Consider the following 23,911-nt stretch of genomic DNA (forward strand, 5'->3'; position numbering starts at 1 on the left):
TTACAAAAGCCTTGATTTCTTTACCTTGCATATCTTCTGTTTTCATATTTTCATTGTGTATTGTTCCTTAGGGAAAGAGTTTTAGATATTTTTATTCCTCAACTTAAGTGCTTGTCTTTTTCCCTGAACAGAATCTTAGAAATGGATGCATTGTCAATGTAAATATGAGATTAGAGAAGCAGCATGTCAGAGTGGAAATAGAACAGCGGAGCACCATGAGAACAGGAGAAGTCTTTTTGTCATTGAACCATGATGTAATCGCACTGTCTGATCAAATACCAGCAGCGATTCAGGTAAGGCTGTGAATGTCAGGTGGAACACACTCCTAAGCTACAGCATTTCTTGGATCTTTTCTGTCAAGCGTCATCAACACGTAATCAGGTTCCTTGCGCGTAACTGAGTGCAAAATATCAATCAGAATGAAACATGAAAATCTGTGTACGTTGTGATTGTAGTTAAAAACCCACAGGAATGCTGGAGGGACTCAGCCGGTTTCGCTGCTTCCTTAGGAGGTGAAAATATACCACTGACTTTTTTGGGTCTGAGCCTGTCTTCAAGGTGTGGGCAAAAAACAGGAAGGCATCTGACCAAATGATGAAGAATGGCAGGGCGAGGAATTCACCCATGTCTCCTTTCACAATTAACAATTAACACCCTTTGACTGTTGCCCTAGACTCCACCCGTCCCATTCATCAGTCTTTATTCAGATGCCTTCCTGCTTTTGTTTTTATCCTTTGAAGAAGAGTTCAGGCCCAAAACATCAGCAATATACCTCCAATGGATGCTGCAAGGCCGGCTGAGTTCCTTTGGCACTTACAGTGAGTTTTTACTAAATATTAATCAGACGTATATTTTGACTTCTAACAGCAACCAGTCCATGTTTCTTGTCATTGTGTGAATTACTGGCTTTTCTTTTCTGCTTCAATTAAGCTTCCCAAGACACTAGGTGCTGTGGTGCACTGAGGTAGTAGCGAGCAAGCACAAAACCCAAAAGACTGTCCAACAGGCTTTATTCCAGTAAAATTCTGAACACCAGTTCAAGCCTTGGTGGCTCCTCACGTGACTGGTTCAGGAGGGGCCGGCGGCTCAGGACTATATTCAGGTCGGCTGATTGACAGCTGGTGCAGAGATCGCCCCCTGCAGTGGGCTGGTGGTCGTATCATCACACTAAGAAATGAAAAGGAACTATTGCAAAAATCATGCAAAAGTTGCATCCAATCCAGGAGCCTTCTGCCCAGCTGTTCAATTATGAGAACTCCTTACTTGTATATTTAGAGTTCAATGGAAAACTTTGATTGGCATTTTCAGCAGAAAGATTAGAACCCTTTCTGTAGTAATGTATACATTCCCTTTTATTATTTCTGGCTCAAATGAGAAGCAGCAAACATTTTCTCAAGTGTGGACTGCTATCACTGAACAATGGTAATGATGTGCTTGATGACAAGAAAAATATAGTGAACTGTAGTTAGAAAACACACTATTGATGAAATCATGAAATTTTGTAGCATGCACACCCAACAGCAAAATACAGAGGTGTGTACTCCCATTCGATGTATGTTATAGCACCGACTAAACATATCAGGGGTGTGGGTTGCAAACTGCATTTTCAGCCGCAAATATCTTGGGCAATTTATCTCTGCATTTAACTGTCCTGCATATTTTCATAGTTATTGCAGATCCCTTGGGGCAGCACTTTCCAGATACAGTAAAACCTTGTTAGAATGTGGTAGTTAGGGTCCAAGATTTCATACCACGTTACAGCCGAGTCACAGAACAAATGCAGGGGCAGCTGATGCAGGACTTCGGGGCAGGGTCAGCCGTCCCGCACCTGCCACCCCTGCCCCGCTGACCTGTGCCTGCCACCCCTGCCCTAACGTCCTGCGCCTGCTGCCCCTGCCCCGAAATCCCTCGCTGGGGGCAGGTGCAGTGGGGAGGGGGGCTGTCAGGCAGCGGGGAGGGGGGGCTGTCAGGTGCAGGGGCAGGGGCTGTCAGGCAGCGGGGAGGGGGGGCTGTCAGGTGCAGGGACAGGGGCTGTCAGGCAGTGGGGAGAGGGGGCTGTCAGGTGCAGGGACAGGGGCTGTCAGACACGGGGAGTTGAGTTGCAGGCTGATGGCAATCATCCCGCCCCTTAGCAGTTTGGGGTCCATAGACACCCACGCTATAAACGATGCCGCGGATTAACGAATCGTGTTCTAACGAGGGTTCACTGTAGTTGTGTGTAGACTGTTGGAGTGAGAGTGGTACCTGGGGATGGGAAAGAGAGAACAGACTGGATTTGGATTTTAGGAAGAAGAATATTTGTACACCCTTTTTCAAGCCTATTAGTTTTGACTACCCTAAGGAAGGAAGTGCCATCAGACAGGTTATTTTACATTAGGTTGCAGATATAGAAATGCAGAGCATTTAGTTTGTCCACAAATCCACTGGGATAGCATGGGGACCATATCAAAGCCAAATGTTTCAGTTTAAAAAAAATCTCAAGCTGTAGAATGTGTATGTGCAAGAGCAAATAAACAGTCTTTGTTCATCAGAACTGCTTTCTCATCAATGAGTTTGGGTTTTTTCCTATCTTTATTTAGTTATTTTTTTTTGTTCTCTGTGTGTCTTTGCAGGTAAACTGCAGTGGAGAAATTTCCCACAAGCTGCTTTTGGGACACTGTTCTGGAACTGTTGGCATTAAACCTTTTGAGGTACAGATTTCTCTTACGAAACGGCGCCACAGATATTGCTCAGTTCTAGAGATTAGACGCAGCAAGCAGGGTCTTAGCTTTGAAGGTTGCATGAATTTAGTATCCAGGCGAGGTTTAAGAGCAAGACTTCGTCATACTTTCAAGTTATTGCAATCTCTGGGATTCCCGAGTGATGCACAAGTGATGACCTTTTATAATAACGCTGCACATAAACAAGTGGCAGTATTTCAGCTAATAGCTGATGGGCAGACAATTTTATTAAATAGTATATTGGTAGATAAGCCACATCTTGAATGGCACTGGATAGGTTCCTACTTGAAGCCAGGTAGTAACTTCCTTAATAAATCTATGGAAATTCGAGGCTTGGTGGGACCAAAAATCTGTGATTTAATGGGATCACTTCGGGCCTTGTCCAGAAACATGTTTATTCTGCTGAATGTTACCACAAAATGCACTGATTCCTTTAGTGCCAAAATCAAATGGGAGCACAAGGTCAAGAGTGGGAGAACCAGAAGAGAAAGGAGATTTTCCTTCCAAGCAAATGGAGAAGTTCAAGAGAATCTCTACAAGGGTGATTTGGAACTGCAAGACAATGAGAACTATTTCAATACAAGTGGGAAGCTGCACATCTTCACGAAAAAAGCTACATTAACCTGGAATATGTGGCAGAGAATGAGGCGATTAAAATCCTTGGCAATTCCTGGAAGTATTCAGTCAAAGAGCGTGGTTTATTTCAGAAATAATTCAGTTGAAATAGCTGCAAATGTACTATTTGATGGAAAGCCTCTTGCACTGAAAGTGAGGGCAATTTGGGGCAAAAGACGCAGATTGAACTTGTTCCTCCAACATGCTATCCCAACGTGGAGAATACCTGGAAGCAACAAGATCATTGCAGGAGCTGCTACGTTGGAGAACAACGTGGACATCATTTTGGAAGCCGTGACGGGGTCCTGCAGAATTACTGCAACTGGCCATCTTAGCAGAAGGACTTTTACAAAGTGGAACTTGGAAATTGACAGCCAGTGCCCTTACTTTGAGGTAGAAGGAAACGTGTCAAAATGAATGCACGTTTCACTATTTTTAATTATTTTCATTGCTCCTCAAGTTTTGGCCTACATTCAAAGCTATGATTGGATCGTTCATAAATTAAAAACTAACAGGCTAAAACTAAAGCTGTTGTGCATGTGTGTGTGTGTAATTATATACTACAATTAAACATGAAGCCCACCAGTGATACATCACTGTCTGGTTTCATTTGCTCACAGAATGAAACCATTTTGCATGAAATTGTTATACTTATGTATATCGGGAAGAAATCTTCTAATGTTTGATGTTCATTTCATCGATTTTTATCTGGCAGAGGTGACTGCAATATTGATTTACATTTGTCCTGCCATTTATCTTGATCCCTGTTGATTTTTGCCATCTTAGATGAAAACCAGATATGAAAAGTTGAAACTCCTGAATTGTTCTCAGGGGTTTGGTTGAAACCTTCCCATCTGGTGTTCCAAACCACTATTTTTCTCATAATATAAGTCGAGAGGCTGATTTGAGTGCTGCCACCTGCAAACTTTAAGCAGTCAGAGAGCTCCTCTGAGTCTGTGTGCAGAATCAGCACAAATTTAAGAGAAAGGGAAATCACGTGTGACTAATCTGTTGGAGTTCTGTGAAGATGTGGCCATGAAAGAGATAAGGGAGAATCAGTAATGTTATGCATTATGGCCTTTGACAAGTTCCCACATCAGAGGTTGGTCAACAAGGTTAAACACATGGAATTGGCAGAAATATAATTTCATGGTTTGAGAACTTGTCAGCAGAATGGAAAGTGAAGAGAGGGAATAAAGCTAGACTTTCTGAACTTGCCTAGCTGTGAGTAGCAAGGGTTGGTGCACGGGCCCCAGCTATTCACAATCAGTATTTGATTGAGGTAACCAAAGTTTACATTTTCAAGTTTACTGATGATACTAAATGAGCTTGGCAGGGAGGACCATGTTACACAGGGGATTCAGGTAAAGTGAGTGAGTACATTGCAGTTGATATGTAATATTGAAAATAGTGAGGTTATTCATTCTGGTGTTCTAAATAGAAAAGCAAATTAATTTTTAAATGGTTACTGATTGAGAAGTGTTGTTGTTCAAAGGGGTCATTGACTGCATCAATCAGGAAGGCAATACGTGTGTTCAAAATTGTTTAGTGAGGATTTGGGCTCAGGAATAAAGAAGCTTTACTGCAATTATATGGGGTCTTGGTGAGAGTAAACCTGCAGCATTTTGTACACTTTTGGTAATCTTGTCCCTTTCCTGTAGCTGGAGCCGAACAGATTCATCGATCCTAGTCTTTGGAATGCTAAAATTATATTTGGTTTAGAAGGAAAGATGATTCTTACAGCACTGGATTCACGAGTGCTGACAAATCTAAAACAAAGGGTTTCAGTCTCTGAATGTGGGTAGGCCAGTTTGGGTTGAGATGAAGATAAAAGGTTTCACTCGGGCATCGATGAATCCAGCAGAGCCATGAAGTCTCTGGCCCCGAGTTCATTCAAAATGGAGTCTGGTAGATTTCTTGATTTCAAAAGAATTAGGCGATAATAGAATGGTGCAGGAAGATGGAGCTGATGCAGAGCAGGCTTGAAGGTTCAGCTGCCTACCTGTCCTCCCAATTTTGATGTCCTATGGCCAATGAACAACGATAAGTATGATGTCCATGATGAATGAGCTGGTATATACGTTGGATAAGAAGATTTTTTTCCATTATATTTACCGGAATCACTTTTCAACAGTAACGTCAATGCATGTATTGAAAATAATGCTGAGACAAATCACTAACAACTTGCCCATTGCTTGCTGTACCTGAACACTGTTCATGCAGTTTCTGAGGCACGGCAACAAAAGTATAAAGATTTAAAATTCAGCCACGGACAACATTAATCTATGCTGTCTGTAGTGTTGCCTGAACACATTAAGTAGGCTCAACTCTTTCCTGCAGTAAAGTGTGAGAATAAAGTTGCTTGTTTAAAAAGTCTAGTTTTGACCATAATTAACGTCCAACCATGAAGCTCATAAATTCCACGTGTTGAACTTTTGGCATTTTAAAGAAGCTTTAATACTTTATTAAAAAATTGACTGGGACTTCAATAAAGGAAACATGTTTTTGTACCAATGAAAAGTTAACTTCTTTCTTTCATATTTTAGGACACAATCCCAGCAAGATTCCTGATGAATGGCACAATGAGGACTGACCATTTTGAAGCAGATTTCATCGGCCACCTCCAAATGGACAACAAGTTTGCCCTACTTGAAACGCAGACAATATGGGCATCAAATCCCAGCATTGACGTTGGTTTCAGGCACTCCCTTCCTTCACTAGTCACCATAGGTGTCCCAACAGATAACAGACTGCTGATGCGAACAAGCAGAGAGAAAAAGCTCGAGGCATCTCTCGAGTTTGCCTTTGGGGAATGTAGCTTGAGAACTGTTGGCAATTTCAAAGGCCCTGGCAATAGGAAGGAGGGAATAAAAACTAATTGGTCCATTTCTCTTATGAACAGATGTCCCACACTGGAGGTATGGAATAGAGCTTTTGATAGAACTTGATTGCCAATTTTGAAGTTGGGCACATTGTAATCACTAACCCCACCAAAGAGAGGAATGTTTTTGATGCAAAATTGTGAACTTGCATTAAAATTGATTGGCAGGGAGTTGAAATTTGCATTTTGAAGTACAGAGTTATGTGCAAAACAGTTATTTCCAGACAATTAATGTTAAATGCTGTTCAAATAATATTTGCATTATTTACAATACGGGAGAAGCCAATTCAGGGCCTGTTATGCATTTACACCCAATTAGTTTACAACCCTGAACTTTGTGGAAGGTGGGAGGAAACCGGAGGAGATCGACACAGGTCACGGGGCGAATGTACAAATTTCTTACAGACAGTGCTGGATTCGAACCTGGGTCTCTGGTGCTGTAATAAGGTCATGTTAACCACAACACTAACGCTAATCAAGTGGTTAATTTATTTAATGCATTCATTTGTGGCTGAAAAAACTCTTCAAAATCATGAAAATTTTGGCAGACTAAAAGGGAAAGACTGAATACAGTGACTGAAAAGTTGATAACATCCAAGAATGTTGAGATGAGGGACATGAAAACCCACCCATCCAAATTCAGACTCCACCCCTAAACAAGTCTGCAGGAAACATCAGAATCATTCCCCAGTCTATTATAGACACTGGTGAATTTTGAAGCCATTTAATGCTGCAAAATTACAATTAATATCTACCAGAGCAGTGAAGATATTTAGGCCTCTAAGTCTGTCTGCAACAAGTATTTCAGTACCAATATAGAATAGATTACAAAGACCGTGTTCTGCCAGAACAAATGGTCCAAATTTTATATTATATATTCTGATCTCTGGTTGCTTGCATATCTAAATGAACATTTCAATTCATTTTCCCACAGAGAGTGGGTGTTCCGCTGAATCTGGAAACCAGTGGTTCCTTGGATATTAACAGCTGCAATATTTCAATAAAAGGAAATGTGCTCAATGATGAGAAAACAGCTGAGTTTCATCTGAAAGCATTGTGTGATCCCAAGTATACAGTGCAGGGGTTTCTGAAGCACTCCGTTCCAGAGCTGAGTAGCCAAGGCCTTCCCAGTGAGAGTCGAATTCATCTGTCTGCTGCAAAGGGAGCGAAAATGGATGGTTCACTTCTGCTGCAGTCTGGAAATTGCAAATTTGTAGCCAATGGTAACTTGAATGATGGCTCGAAAGCAGAGTGGACGTGGGTCTCAGAAACAGATTGCCAAGTTCTACAGGTAGAACTGACTTAAAATTTCTTATAAATAAAATTATAAAAGCCTTTGAAGCTGCTTGCATACTGCATCATTTTGGAGTCTGTGATGCGCTGAAACAAGCTCAATCTACAAAGGCTGGACTACAGGCTTTAATTAGCTTAAAACTTGCTCACAATTTTTTGCTCCCTTCTGGCTCCATGTGCTCTACTCCTACCCAAGGGCCGGCGTGAGCCTTTGTATGGGGCCAGTGCTTGGCAGAGAGTAGGTGGAGCCAGACTCCCAGGTTACCTGGCTGCAGGTTGAGTGGGTTGCCCCTGCAGTAGGGAGGAAGGAATTCAGACAGGCGCAGGCAGGCACAGACAGTCCAAATGGTTGTATCACCACAGAGTCCAATGAAACACATTTATTGTGAGATTAGTTAGATTTTGAAACCACAAGTATGTAACCTTGGTTATATCCTCTTATGTACCCTTTTACCACATCTATTCAATTCAAGGCCAGGTTAAGAGGTCCCCTTTCGTGGATAAGATCACATATATTAAATGATACCAATCTGATTGTGTCTATCTGGTTTGCCTTTGTTTCTTCATACTCCTGCTTTAATGTCCTGACTGTCCCAGATCTGAACACTCCTGGCGTACAACAAAAGATTTCTCAAATTATTCTCTGAACCATAACCCAGGGTATGACTAAAATATAATGAACCATTAATAAGTGCAACCAATAAAGACACAGATATAAATTTAATTAAAAATGTTTAAATCCATTCACCCAAAACCTTAAAACTTTGTACAACTTTAGTTATTATCAAAGTCTGTAATTTCAATTGAAACCAATTACATTGGCTTTCTGGGTTATCAGTTATCTAATGTGAAAATCCATTTATTCTGAAGTTCTGAACAATTTTAAAGCAGTTTTGAAGCTAGTGGACATAATAATAAATGGTTTTATGTTCTGTATCAATGTCTGCAGGCAAGTATATATTCCATTAGTTTAACTTTGGATAGTGTTGGAGTGATTATTCAATGAAAGAATTATGACAGGTGTATGTGGAGTGATCATCCAGATCATTGATATAGGTGACAAACAACAATGTTCCCGGCACGGATGCCTGAGGCACACCACTAGTCACGGGCCTCCAAACTGAGAAGCAATCATCCACTTCTACTCTCTGGCTTTTCCCATCCAGCCATTGTCGAATCCAGTTCACTATTTCACCACGAATGTCTGAACCTTCCTGACTAACCTCCCATGTGGGGCCTTGCCTTATTAAAGTCCATGTAGACAACATCACAGCCTTTCCTTCATCATCTTTCCTGGTAACCGCCTCAAAAAACTCGATAAGATTGGTTAAATATGACCTACCACTCACAATGCATGTTGACTATCCCTAATCATTTTCTGGCTATCCAAAGACTTGTATATCCGATCTCCTAGAACATCTTCCAATAATTTATCTATTATTGACATCGTTCATTGGCCTAAAATTTCCAGAGTTACTTTTGGAGCCTTTTTTAAACAACATAAATATGTGAGCTACCCTCCAATCCTCCAGCACCACACCTGTGCCTAAGGACATTTTAAATATTTCTGTCAGAACCCCTGTGATTTCTATACTAGCCTCCCTCAATGTCCGAGGGAATATCTTGTCAGGCCCTGGGGAACTTATCCACCCTTACTTGCTTTAAGACGGCAAGCACTTCCTCCTCTTTAATCTATACAGATTCCATGACCTTACTACTTGATTTCTTTACTTCCCAAGACTCTGTGCCCTTTTCCTGAGTTAATACTGATTTTAAAAAACCGACCACTCTGATCTTCAAGGGGACCAATTTTATTCCTTACTATCCTTTTGCTTTTAATATACCTGTAGAAACCCTTAGGACTTTTCTCCACATTGTCTGCCAAAGCAACTTCATCTTTTTTTTTTTAGCCTTCCTGATTTCTTTCTTGAGGTTTCTTGCACTTTTTATACTCCTCAAGTACCTCATTTGCTCCATGTTGGCTATACCCGCTATACACCTCTCTCTTCTTCCAAAAGATCCACAATATCCCTCAAAAACCAAATTTCCCTATGTTTGCTAATCTTGCCTTCTTTAATCCTGATGGGAACATACAAACTCTGTAGTCTCAAAATTTCTCCTTTGAAGGTCCTCCACTTACCTTGCATAACCTTGCCCGAAAACGACATATCCTAATCTACGCATTATAGATTCTTCCTCATTTCCTCAAAATTGGCCTTTCTCCAATTCAGAATCTCAACCTGAGGCCCAAACCTATCCTTCTCCATAACTAACTTGAAACTAATGATATTGTGATCACTGGACCCAAAATATACCCCTACGCATACTTCTTTCACCTGTCCTGTCTCATTCCCAAACAGGAGATCCAGTATTGCACTTTCCCTAGCTGATACCTCTAAATATTGAGTAGATAAACTTTCCTGAACACATTTGACAAATTCCAAGGCATCCAACCCTTTTACAGAATGGGAGTCCCAGTCAATATGTGGAATATTAAAATGTCTGACTATCATAATCTTATGTTTCCTGAAGCTGTCTGCAATCTTTCTACAGATTTTCTCCTCCAGTTTTGCTTGAAAGTTACTTGATTTTAAAAATTTTGCTGTTTAAATTTAAATGACATTTGACATAAGATTTTTGAGATAAATTACTCTTTATATCTCTATGATTATCCATTTTACTGAAAGTTAAAACTTTTGTTTTAGACAAATTTATGAAATATTGTTAATCAAAGATATATTTTTTCAGAATTTCATGATCCCAGCCCATTCACAGTGTAACGGATCCTTTCAGATCGATGGTTGTAAAGGTGAATTTCTAACCAGCATCCAATTAGAAGGCAACAGTGCTTACTTGGAGCTAAGGTCAAGGTGTGACCCAAAACTCAACATAGATGCTACCTTTGAACACACATTGCCAGAGTTAAAAGGAATTCCAGCCCACAACAAGCTTGTGCTCACAGCAGAAAAAAGTGCAAAATCTGAGTTTGAATTGGATTTGACATTGGGCACCTGCAACCTTCAAACAAGTGGACGTCTTCAAGTGAAAAATAAAACAGAAATAAACTTTTTACTCGATAATAAATGCAAAATGCTGCAGGTACAATTAATATGTTTTCTTGGTGGTATGAATGTTGGAGCTTATTTATGAATTTAATTAATATCTAATGAGGCTTCTTTGCATTATGATGTACTGATTCTGTTCTGTTATATGAGTGGCCAATATTGAATCAATTAACTATCTTAATTTTCCACGGGAAAGCATATCTCATGTTCGAGCCCCTGTCTAATAAAATTAATTAATGCTAGCACTAGCATGCATTGAGCAGAAGTAACGTCAGTGCCTCTGGAAATTTCTGTTTAATTGCTGTCCCATCAATGAATTAAAGCTCTATGTGTCGATCAAGCTGCGACAGTTTAACATTTATAGCTATTTAATTTTTTTTAAGTTTAATGATACAGCCCATGAAATCTGTTCCATTCAATTACCTGCCACGACAGTCCCAACATCCTGGCTTTAATTCAGCCCTGTCAGTAGGGAGTTTGTACGTTCTGCCTGCGGGTTTCCCCAGGTACTCTGGCTTCCTCCAACATTATAAAAATGTACAGGGTTGATCGGCAAATTAGTCACACAGGTGGATTTGGAAGAGCCTGTTACCATGGTGTACCTTAAAAATGAAATGAGATTAAAATAAGAAACTGGTGAATGCAGATAAAACCCATGCAGGCCACAGGGAGAACATACAAACTTTTTATTAGACAGTGCTGGATTTAAACCCCAGTCACTGGCTCTGTTATGCTAACCATGTAAGGGGTCATCGTCTGAAAATTAAAGGTTATCCATATAAAACAGAGATTAGGAAGAACTTCTTTAGCCAGAGGGTCGTGGATCCATGAAACTCACTGCCACATAAGGCGGTGGAATCCAGATCACTGGGAGTATTTAAAAAAGAAATGGACAAGTATCTCATTAGTGAGGGCATCAAGAGATATGGGGAAAAGGCCGGAAATTGGAACTAGTGTATAGGAGCTTAGTGTAGATTTATGGAACAGACTCGATGGGCCTAGTGGCCCCCTTCTGTTCCTTTGTCTTGTGATCTTGTGAAAAAGATTATGCTCCAAATATGAAGCCACAAACATGTGTTATGGTTTATTCCAGTCTAATGCAAATCACCAACTTCCACCAGGAGTGAGATCTACCAACATGGGCGAGCGAGATGTGGGGGGGGGGGGGTGTGGGGGGAGTTCTCTCTGCTGTATCCCTAAGTTACCTTAAAAATGTAGTGTAATGTTTACAATGTATACAGTAGACGTCCAGAAATTCAGATGCCAGAAATCCCGACCACCCCAAAATCTGGATTTTTCAGAAACTCTCATTACTTTGTGAATTTAGGGGGCTTTTGTGTGCATGATTCAGTGCCACGAATGCACAGCGGCAACAAGTGACCCCTCTTTTTGTCAAGTGTTGACTTTATTTTTCTTTAAAACTGCTTGATTTGATAAATGAATCACACGATATTTGCTAATGAATAAATGGTCAAAATTTACCTGTTCATCTCTTCTTTATTCCTCCCTAAATTTGAATTTTTAAAGTATGACCTGAGAATCCGGAAAATCCAAAAATCCGGACTGACCCATTCCCTGAGCAAATTTTGTACATGTGGAAAGCAATTCCAGAGGTTTGCTAATTACGTGAATTCTTGGAGGCTGGTAAAACATTCGGCAATTGAATTGATGTAAAATTCCCCTTTGAGAAGGCATGCAAACTTTGAAATCGGGCTTAATGGGTTGAGATTTACTTCAGTGTCACTTAAAGGGGCTAACTCCAAGAAGTCTAAGATACCGATCTTCCTCAAGATAGGTCCAACCTTGAACACTTCTGTCAATAACTGCCCCCTCCCCTCCACTATGTGGCACCTCTTTTACACTGCCCCACCTGGGTAGATTTCCTGAGACCTAGGTGCGTTTAATGGGTTGAAGGTGGAGGATTGCACCATTAAATCGCCAACCCATTAACTCTAGTATGTAATGTACAAGGTGGAAGCCAGTCCAATGTATAGAAGTGCTTAATTCAATGTATCTAATGCATACACAGAGTACCTGATCATGCACCATGATCAGAATTTAGATATGGTCTATTACACAGCATTTAAGAAGTGTGCATTGCCGAATAGTATATCAAGGCTGAGCTCTTTTGAGCACACATGATGACTTGTTTGTTGAAAGAGATCCTCTAGGTTCAATTATTTCCAGATGAATTTTGTTTTGTATTATGTCAATACATTCTGTTTCAGAAACTGGGAGCACCACTGGAGATTGATGGATCAGCTTATATTGTTGTTAATGGAGGTAGCTTTGAGTCCCACATGCAGATAAATGTTGATCAAACCAAGCTAGAAGGTCAACTAACTCTAAAGGCTGCTGCGGTAAGTACTTCGTGCAGTTTTACTAATCTCTCCTCGATGGCGCATATATTTAAACTGGATGGAATGCATGAACAAAAAATGTATTGAGAGAAATAAAGTAATTGACCAGTGAGGGAATACAGGCAGTCCCCAGGTTATGAACGAGATCCATTCCTTAGTCTGCCTTTAAATCGAATTTGTAGGAAAGTCAGAACAGGTAAGTATGGTTCTTATTTAGTGTCAGTTAGTCAAATTTCTTAAACTAGACATCAAGGAAGGTTTTTTTTGCATTGGATTTACAATTTGGAGACATGGTTACATGGGTAAATAACCATGATCCGTCTTAAAATGGCGGACTGTGTTCTCTTTCCTTGAACCAACAAACCACTGAAGCTGGGTGTAGTCCGTTCATAAGTACGATTCGTCTGTAAGTCAGACGTTCATAACCTTGGGACTGTCTGCACTTAAATGTGAAGCATTATACTGTAATGCACTATAATTAAAGCACAATCCCTTCACGAAATAAAATCCCTTCACGAAATTTGCAGTTGATAATATGAGCCATTAATGTGACTCATTTGTGATATCATACCAACGGAACATAAAGCATTCTTTAGACATAAAAAAACTATGCACGATAAGTGATGTGTACAATTACAAATAGTAATTTTGACACTTTCTCCCCATCAAGAATAAGCATGAGATCGATGCCTTGCTACTTCACAACATTGAAGGTGCCACAAAGCTCGGCATTCCAGAGAATACAGTTGTTGTATTGACAGCTGAGAGACAGGATGACATCTACAAGCGGTCCGTCAGATTTATTGTTGACGGGAAGCAGGTAAAGCATTGCAGTACCTGATACTGATTCCAATTGAGGAATTCTACTGAATGTTTCAAAACTCGACCAACCATTTCAAATCTTATTTATAATGGGTAACTTCAGTATTTCACAAAACAAAGGTGAACTTGTTGCTTTCAACAAGGCTATCAATTTTGAAGTTTTTGAAAGATAATCAGTGTTCATCAATGGTCAATGAGTCATTCGGATATTACCATGACATCATCTAAGAGGTTATTGTCCTTCATTTGCTGCTGTCATTTGCAGTATGAGGTAGATGATTACTTAGCACTTTGACAAGAAATGCTGATTGAAAGGCCAAAAACAACAATTAGTGAAAACTACATTTAGGACATGTATTTAAAAAAATGATTTTCTTCAGTCATAAATCTTTGATATAATCTACATAGGAAGATAATGTTATTGTGGTCACCCAACATATAATTGGGAGTCAAGATTAAGGGCTCTACATTTTAGGGATGAGTTCAGTTTTCCCAAATTGTACTTGATCATTACCTGACTTTACTTATTCTAAATAGCAGAACAATTATTGATTTCAGGTGATTATTCCAAAACACATACACGAACAGTCACTTAGCATTATCACCTTCAACTGTGTCCATCAACCAAGGGGAATCTTGTCCTTGTTGCGTTTAGGGGCAGAGGGGGCCAAGGCAGATGTGTGGGAAATAAAGGAAATGTGCGCAAGGCAGAATAGAAGACAGGAGAGGGGAAACCACAATTTTTGAAGAAGGAGAGCATCTCAGACGTTCTGGAATGGAAGTCCTCATCCTGGGAGCAGATGTGAAGGAAATGGAGGAATTGAGAGAAATGAATACAATCCTTACAGGAGACAGGATGTGTAAGGGCATAGTCGAGGTAGCTGTGGGAGTTGGTGGATTTGTAGAAAACATCTGTGAAGAGTTTGTTTCCCAAGATGGACACAGAGATATTGAGAAAGAGGCCAGAGATGGACCAAGTGAGTTGGAGGTGAAAATTAGCACCAAAGTGGAGGTTGAAGAGCTCATCATGGATGCATGAGGCCAAACCAATGTAGTTGTTAATGGAGCATTGGATGAGTTGAGAAGCCTTGCCTGTGTACACTTGTAGCATGGATTGCCACATAGCCAACTCATACACACAAAATGGCAGACCCATGGCTTCACCTTTGAATTAGAGAAAGTAGAATAGGTCAAAGGAGCAGTTACTGAGAGCGAGAAAAAGTTCTGCCAGAGGAAGTGGTGGTAGAGGGGGACTCCTTGTTGTTGAGAAAGAAGGAAAGGCAGGTCACAGTTGTTTGTAAATAGCACTATTTTTTTCTGGTTTGATGCTAATTGCATTTCATTGGCTTTGTATTGTACTTGGGACAATGACAATAAAGTTGAATCTAATCTTTAAAAAAAAAGGACATTGAGACCTTTGGTATGGGGGATGGTGGTGTATAGAGATTGGTTGTCCATGGCACTTCATTATCTGCAATGAGAGAGTAGAGAACACACTGTAAGCCAGTGTGTGAGGAGGACGAAATATTGGAGAGGGTTACAGGGAAGAGTGAGACAGTAAAAAGATTTATTGAGAACAATTTGGATTTGAAAAAAAGATTCAGTAAAGGCCAGGTCTTTGTGGAGAACTGAGTAAATAAGTATTTACTTTGAGGATTGTGTATTCACAAATATCAGTGTTCATTCCCTGTGACTTAATTTACTATGTGTGGCAAATTTGACGTTTATGGCACGTTTCAATTTATTGGCATCAAGTGACATCATCAATAACAGAAGAACTCATAACTATTCACTATACTTTTAACCTAAATCATATAAATCAAATTAGAATCAGAGGTGCAGCAGGACCCCTAATTGCTAAAATGATATAGAGCTTTGTTTAATTGTTGTTTGTTTATTTAAGCATTGGTTCATTCATTGCAAATATGATTATATTTTAATTAGATAATCGAAGATTTGATTTTTATTCACAAAGCGCATCATATTTCATTGAACTATAAACTTACTCATAATGTGGAGTTACTCAAGACTCTCTTCATAGATGACCACATTGATATACAGGTAAACTGTGGCCTGTCAATAAAATGAAAATATATTATTTTTATTAATTTTGTAATATTGATTATTTTAACATTTATAGCGTGGTCGCAGCACCACAAACTGGGATTCGAATCCGGCGCTGCCTGTAAGGAGTTTGTTGTATCCTCTCCTCGTGTCTGCGTGAATTTCCTGTGGGTGGTCTGCTTTCCTCCCACCATTCAAAACATACATGTTGAAGGTCAATTGGTTACAATTGGGTGGTTATGGGCTCAAGGGCTGAAAGGCCTGCTACCATGCTGTATGTCTAAAAAAAATTTTAATTATAAGAAACATATTTCAACCAATATAATTGGAAGTTTAAAAAAATTATATCCTATATCTATATAAAAAAATTACTTATATCTATATTTCTATCTATATATCTATATATATATATCTATATTTATTCATTTTTATATATTAGTTTTTATTTATATATATGTGTGTTTATATGCTGTGATTATACACATACACTCACTCATACACACACACTCACACACACTCACACACACACTTATACACACACTCATACACACACACATACACACACACTCATACACACACTCATACACACACACACTCACACACACACTTATACACACACACTCATACACACACACATACACACAAACAAAGTAGTTTAATAATATTTTACCTTCATTGTAATTGTAGCTGATGAACAGGGAGTGGGTGTATGTAAATAGGCTAGATTTTATCTTGATACTAACTGAAGGTTCACTGCACCAGTTCCTTGAGATATCACTATGAGTGATGGCATATGTGATGTTGAGCACCAGCAGAGTTCAAATTGATGTCAATCTCATGTAGCTAATGGCAGACTAAAGATGACATCATCTTATTGCAAGTTAGCGATTTTAGCCAGTTATCACCTTCAATTTGGGTTATTAACACAGACTGTCAGTGTGGCGTCTCATCCCCACTTAGCTGTTGCACAAAGAGGAAAACAAACATGCTTAAGTCATAATTCATAGTCCTGTCATAAATGCGGGGACCCTTTAAAATGCAGGGCCCGTAGCATATGCTACTTTTGTGCTATGTTAATATTCTTCTACTTCAGGTCAATGCTAACTTCCAGGGTGTTGCTGCTAATCTCGAGGGATCTGTTCATATCATTGTGGATGGCAAGAAGTCCATTGCATATGCATTCAACACTTACAAATATAATGACCATTTTAAGTTAATTGTCAGAAATAATCACAACAATGGAAACTTAGCGAATGCTGGTTATCCCAAGGAGATTGTGCTTCTGTTGAATGCCCAAAAAACTGGTAAGATTTTAAACGTGCTGTACGAGAAACATTGGTTTATTATGAAAAGAATCAATATTTTCAAAGTGGAACTGTGATATCTACTCAATATCTTTCTTTAAAAAAATATCTGTACCTGTGGAGAATAGCGTTTGAATCTCACAAAATAAGCAAATGGATGTTTGGTTAATGTTCAAGCTTCAGTGAGGGATTGTGAGAACATGTGCACAGAAATTGGCTGTCATTGGGCAAGTTTTGTTTTGTGTTTCTCATCTCCGTTTTGCATCATTTTAATGGCAATTTACTTGCAGAACGTCAATGCACGCCTAACACAGTTTGCTAGGTTGAATTGCTCAGGTTCATGAAATCACATGAGGCTATCTGGCAGTGGTTGTGGCAAGTGAGCCCCTACCATTCACAGTGCGCAAGCAGATCAGTGGAATCCCTTCCCATTTTGCTGTTTTATTTTTGTGCAAACATGAAATGCAGTTCAGTCGGTATTTAGACTGAGGAATCCTATTTCTTCCACCTTGTATTCCATTGCCTTTGCAAAAATATGTTTACTGCAACTTTCCAGCTCCTTTTACTGCTGTGGCTATCGACATAGCAACATGGGAGTAGAAGGGTGTTGAGTGAGACCGTTGTACACTGGTGTCTCAGTTGTAGGTCCTCGATAGGTTGAGATCCACATCCAGTAAATAAGATAGCTCTTCCTCTGTTCGTCCGTTGTAAAATTATTGAATAAAATTAATTTGGGTCCTCATTTCATATGAGCTTAATATAATTAATATAATTAATATAATTAAAAATCAAGCAATAATTGTGATTTCCACTCATAAAGTTCTTAGAGGAATGTTGTATTGATGCAGTTGCAAATGTTCTTTTAAGATTATGGCTAGGTTTGACTGCTGAAGTACAGTGAAAAATAGATAAAGCAATGCTTAATATGGTAGCATTCTACATGTTCAGAAATCCCAAATCTTTGGCATCTGGCTCTAAGTGCTGTCTCCCGTGTTCTCTATAAAAACTCACCCGGACCTCGTTCCCAATGCCTTTTTTTAAATAAAAAAACATATCAGGGCTCCATTTCCCATGCTCCCTTTAACACACTCCCTTTCTCATTAACACACCGGGCCCCATTTTCAATGCTCTCTTTAAACTCAAATGAGACTCCCTTCAAGCTCACTGGAGCTCAGCTACATGACTGCTGAGATCCTCCAGCTGTTTATTTTTTTTCTCCCTAGTTCTCCAGAAAATTTCTTACGCTATCATGTAACATGTTTTTAAAAAGTGAATTAGAAGTGTGTCGGTGTTTTAATAGAGGTAATATCCAATAGTCTGGAAAATTCTCCCAGTCCATCACTACACAAGTCCTGAGGGTGCTGGATTAATGCAGTTTTGCTTTACTAAAATTGAAGAAATAATATCAAATCTGTTGGCAGTCAAAATCTAACTGGGCCGACAGTTAAAATTACAACTGTGTTTCAACACTTTCAAAGCTCAGTTAATTAGGTTTTCATATAATTGCAAATAGATTGAGGAAATTGCTTGTCAGTAGCTTCTTAAACCAACAGAGCCACAATTCAATCCATTTATTCTGCATGGGTCAGCACTGTTCCTAAAATAGTAGCTTTTCATGCAAGCCTGTTCTCCAATGTTACCTATGATATTTGAGGCTATGGTGTATGTGTGCACTCTCACACATTTAGCCGTTCATTTTTATTTATGATTCTCAGATACAAAACTGATGTCACTGGTTGACATTCAATATGATGCCAAGAGTATGAAGATAAGCTTGAATGCCTCCAGTGAGTTTGTGTTGGGCGCTACCATTGAGCTTAATGCTGAAGTTCAGCATACAATTCCACTCATCAAGAAGCTTGGAGTCCCCTTCAGAGTCAAGGTAATTGATGTTCCATGATAAAGTAGGACCTGCTGGGAAGGATTTCCAAAGAATAACACAGCGTGTCATTTGCAACATGAACTTTAAAATTGTGCGAGACGCTTTCACTGTCTTTGAATCAAGAAGTTGATGCTTACAGTTAATATCTCACAGCAGAGGAAGTTGAGAATTGAGTGGGAAGGTATCTCTTTTTGGAAGGTAAATAGGCAGAAGCTTCTTTAGACTTGAGCTGCAATTGCTGGGAGTTCTGCAGCCTGTCAGCACCTGCCTTGAGGAGATGACCAGGTCCTATCAACAGAGGTTCACCCTGAACTACTTTATTGTTTCCTAAGACTCTGTTACCAGCAGAATTACAAGGCAAAGAAGAAAATTCTGGAGTCAGTCCCAGCAGTTCAACAAGGGTTTATCAGTCCAGTGGGATTCAGGAAAACTGACTGATGTGAGGCCTAGTAAATGATGTTCCATATTGGCCAAAGCTAAGTCAATAAATTTACACTTTGTAGCAATTTTTTTTAAGTAAATGATATCCCTCACAATTTAATGATGAGGGATTGAGAGGGAGAGACTAAAGCTGATAACAACAAATAAGGCACTGATTTAGCCTCTTGGCAGAGGGATGTGGGTGAGAAAAAAAGGCTCCTATTCCTTTAGAACATAGAACAATACAGCACAGTACAGGCCCTTCAGCCCAGAATGAATCTATTGACATTGTGTCTTATTAAGTTTATCAGTATGAAATTATAGAAATGACACTTGGTAAAGTTGTTTGGTTTCCAGCCTTTGAATGGGTTTATCTCTGATAAAGAGGATGATGCCCAACAACTCTTTTAGAAACAGCACAACTTTCCAGCATTATACGGTCATTGATTAGTTGAACTATCCTATACTCAGGCTGAATGGAATGGAATGCTGAAAGACACTGACCTGAATGCATCTTTGAAGGTCAAGTATGAGCCAACAGCCAATCTGATACTACACGTAGAGGGGACGAATCAGCCGAACAAGTAAGTGGATTGATGTCAGCAGTAATCTGAAGGGAGGTAAATAAATAAACTCTTGTGCTATAATCTTTCAATTGTTTTAGGATTGAAAGTCTCTGTTTTAAAGACATGAGATGACCGAAATCCTGCTGCCTGAAGATTCTACCACAAAAGGATTTGAGCACTCGCGACAACTTGCAACAAATATGTAGTGTCATGTTGAGCCCACATCTGAAATATTGTGCATAATTCTGGTCTCCTTACTGAAGGAAGGTTAGACGTGATGGAAGGAGTCCGGCAAGTAATGTGCCCAGTTCTGTTCTCCATACTGAAGGAAGGTTATACCTATGATAGAGGAAGTCCAGCAAATATTCACTAGATTATATCTTAGGGTAGCAGGAGGAGCATTTAAGTTGTACTCTGCAGAGTTTAGAAGAATGCGCGTTAATCATGTTGAAGGGGCATGGCATAGCTAGATGCAGAGTTGCTGTTTCCCCAACAGGGGTTTCCGGAACCAGAGATCACACTCTCATAATACAGTGTGGTCCATTCAGGGCAGGGATGAGTATTTGAAATTCTTGACTCTAAAGAGCTTCTGGGACTCTGAGTATGTACAAGAGGAGATTGATGGATGTTTAGATATTAAGGGTATCAAGGGATATGGGGTTAGTCCAGGAATGTGACATTGTGATAAAACTTTAGTCATGATCTTATTGAGTGGCTCAAGGGGTCAAATGGCATACCCCTGCTTCTATTTCCTATGTCCACAATTCATCTGCAAACCAATACAATAATGCATGGTATTCAGTGATCAGAATATTGATTATGGTTCCTCCTACACGCTACACACTAACACTTAGAAAAACCCAGACTTGTGTTTTGAAACCAGGAGCATACACGGCATGGATGGAATATACTGGATTTCCATTTGGCATTTTATATATGTGTTCTGATGGTAAATAAGACACTAGCTGCTTGTAAGTGTTAAAATACCACTGTAATGGAATTGTGTTATTATTAATCTTTAATTGTATAATATATATTTCTTAGTAAAGTTAGTTCTAGGGTGGACAGGGCACACTTACAGAGACACAATTACACACAATTACAGGTATTCTTAAGCTTTGTTCTGCTGAAAGTCTGTTTGCTTAATAAAACAGGGTGACTCCAAATTCAAAGGTGTAAACAGTCATAAAAGTCTGATGATTGTTCTCCGTTGAGAACTCAAAACAAAGCTGTTTGCTCAGAAACATTTGTTGACAAGCACAGCCATTGTGATGAAGCCGCATTTCTTTTAGTATATAGAAGTGAAGTATCTTTGAAATAAACTTCAAAGATGGGAATGATGTCATGAGGTAAAGACCCTTCAAAACAGAAAGCATTTTTGAATATTAGGGAACTAATTTCAAACTGAAGCCAGAAAACACCTTACCAAACAATACGTAACACAGGATTGAAGCAGTTGCTTGGCTATCCTGTAAGTAAGACAGGATTAAAATGCAGTAACAAAAGACTGCTTGTGTTCTTATGAAAAGGAGGAGCATTGAAAAAGCGATTCTGAAGAAAATAGCCACTTCTGACTGTCTCTTTAAAAGAGAAAGGGCGATCTTGTTGTGTCCATTGAAATGGTCACTTTTGATTAAGAAAGCAAAATTAATCTTGCATCTGAAATATGACCATTTTAAATGGTCAATCCTTGCATGGGTTTGCCTGGGTTTGCGAAATCATCGTAGAAGAAAAAGAAGTACTGAAGTACTTGCACTCCATGCAAGTGGTGGGGGGGGGGTGGGGGGGACATTCGTATGAAGAAAGGATTCTCTGAAAACAACTCTCCAAGAAATGAGTGAGTCTTGAGAAGTCTGATGCCTCGCACTTACTCCATAACTGCCTTTTGAACAGCAGGAAAGACGTAGAGTTTCAACATAAAAGCTTTCTGAGATCGAACTTTAAAATCATCTCTTCAGAATTAAGCTTAAACTGTAATGGTCTTGGTTTTGCCATGCGCACACACACACACACACACACACACACACATATATTTGCGCATAGTGGGGTTAAGTTAGAATTAAGTAAGAAGTGTTATATTAATAGTTATTAATAAAAATTACTGTGGTGAATTCCCATTGCTGCTGGTCTACTTCGTAACAAGCACATTGGGTAATAATGGTCAGGATAAGTAAGAATGAGAAATTCTCTTCCCAGCTGGAAAGTAGTGAACCCATTGGAACTACCATCAGTCCTGTTGCTTTCACTGGCTTGCTCTGTTGCTCTGTTTGTTAAATTTGGTTTCAGAGCCTGGCTTGGGGGGGGTGAGGGGGGGGAAGGTGAACTCTTACCTCTAAATGCAGTAGCATAACCACTAAATAGTCATCTATGGTTTTCTTTTGGTCTTGTTGCTTTAAGATGAGACTAACTTTTCTAGATTCAAATTTCAGATTTATTGTCAGAGCACATACCTGACATTACATGCAACCCTGAGATTCCTTTTCCTGCGGGCAAGGTAGAATTACCACTTATTGGCAGTGCAAAAAAAAACTGACTCAACGTACACATTAAACAAATAAAGAAATGTAAACAATCTGTGCAATACAGAGATAGGAAAAAAATAAATAGTGGACAAGTCAGAGTCCTTAAACGAGTCCCTGATTGAATTTCTCATTGAGGAGTCTGATGGTGGAGGGGTAGCAGCTGTTCCTGAACCTGGTGGTGCAAATCTTGTGGCTCCCATACCTCTTTCCTGATGCCAGCAGTACTGTTTTAATGTTATCATCCTGCTCTTTTGTCCAGGTATAATTTTATTTTTTACAATGTTCAAGCTTGCTTAACTTCCTATTTAATTATTTTCTTCATCCCTTATAGTAAAGAGTTTCAACTGATCGTATTGCAGAATATTCATCTCCTTCGTCATCTTCCTGAGGCAGTGGAAATCACACCGAAGGTAAGTTTCTATTATGTCTAAGGCTTATAAGCATTAAATTTCAGCTCATATTTCAACCATGAGAAATTTTTTTTTGGTTGCTCATTTATTGATACTGGCTGAGTTTGCTTTCCATTCAACTGAAGGCGGCCAATTCTGAACCATTAATTCTTTGCCCAAACTGAAAATGATCCTCCGGTAAATTCAAGGTTTTATATTGAGAGGTCTGGGGTTTTTGTTTAAATTCTCGGTCGAGTTTACCAATATAAATCAAAGTGTTTTCTTTTTGGCTTGAATGACTCTCCAGTTCGACAGCCACAGCTGTATGGACAGCAGCTGATCATATGTCTCAGACTGGAACAGAAAGTATTGGAGCACACTCAGAATGGAAGGCATACTTAAATTTATTTTGCACAATGGCAGAGCTATTTTACCCAGGCATATTTTGCCATGTACTTACAATCACATGGGTTCCATCGCTTTTTGTGCATTTGAATTAGAATCTTTGGCTGCCCACCAGCAAAACATATTGACACCAGGGAGGCAGATGCCAGCTTCCATCCAGTGACTAGTTTGGTTCTTGACCCTCCAACTGAAAGTCCTGAGGCCCAAGACATGGCCACGTACAAGGGTATGGTCTTTCCTTTGTAAACTGTGTGAACAAGTAAATCTGGGTAGATCATCATGTGGTGGGTCCAAGAAAGAGTATTAGCCTCTTTTAAACTGCAGCACCTGGGTAACCCTCCTGGGACCCGGGCGCAATTACTGGGGCAAAGGTGCTGGAAGCACCTTTTAAATTGCGGGGGGGGGGTTGGGGAGGGATGATCTACCCAATAAATTGCCAACCCGGCAATTTAAGGGGAATTTTCCCCCCTTAATGACTCATCACATATTCACCGGAAGTACTGCCAGCTGTTCGGATGCTGGCTGCCCGTTGATACACGCACGCAAGTGTTGACGTCACCGGAATAAGCAGGTTGGCCATTTTCATTTTCAAATCGCCTGTGG

General features: G+C 39.6%; 1 protein-coding gene across 2 annotated transcripts in view; it reads left to right on the plus strand.

Annotated features, from left to right (window-relative positions):
• The window catches only part of LOC138747636 (uncharacterized), a 173,632-nt gene that overhangs the window by 90,030 nt on the left and 59,691 nt on the right, over positions 1–23,911 (plus strand). For both annotated transcript variants that reach the window (XM_069907052.1, XM_069907054.1), the window contains exons 26-37: positions 132–293; positions 2,613–2,690; positions 5,882–6,253; positions 7,151–7,507; positions 10,258–10,608; positions 12,803–12,934; positions 13,605–13,754; positions 15,701–15,817; positions 16,914–17,124; positions 18,840–19,006; positions 19,898–20,010; positions 22,846–22,924. In XM_069907052.1, coding sequence (XP_069763153.1) covers positions 132–293; positions 2,613–2,690; positions 5,882–6,253; positions 7,151–7,507; positions 10,258–10,608; positions 12,803–12,934; positions 13,605–13,754; positions 15,701–15,817; positions 16,914–17,124; positions 18,840–19,006; positions 19,898–20,010; positions 22,846–22,924 — 2,289 coding nt within the window. The remainder of the gene's footprint in view (positions 1–131; positions 294–2,612; positions 2,691–5,881; positions 6,254–7,150; positions 7,508–10,257; positions 10,609–12,802; positions 12,935–13,604; positions 13,755–15,700; positions 15,818–16,913; positions 17,125–18,839; positions 19,007–19,897; positions 20,011–22,845; positions 22,925–23,911) is intronic.

The sequence above is a fragment of the Narcine bancroftii genome, chromosome 12 (assembly GCF_036971445.1).
Source record: "Narcine bancroftii isolate sNarBan1 chromosome 12, sNarBan1.hap1, whole genome shotgun sequence".
In the NCBI taxonomy this organism is placed as follows: Eukaryota; Metazoa; Chordata; class Chondrichthyes; order Torpediniformes; family Narcinidae; genus Narcine; species Narcine bancroftii.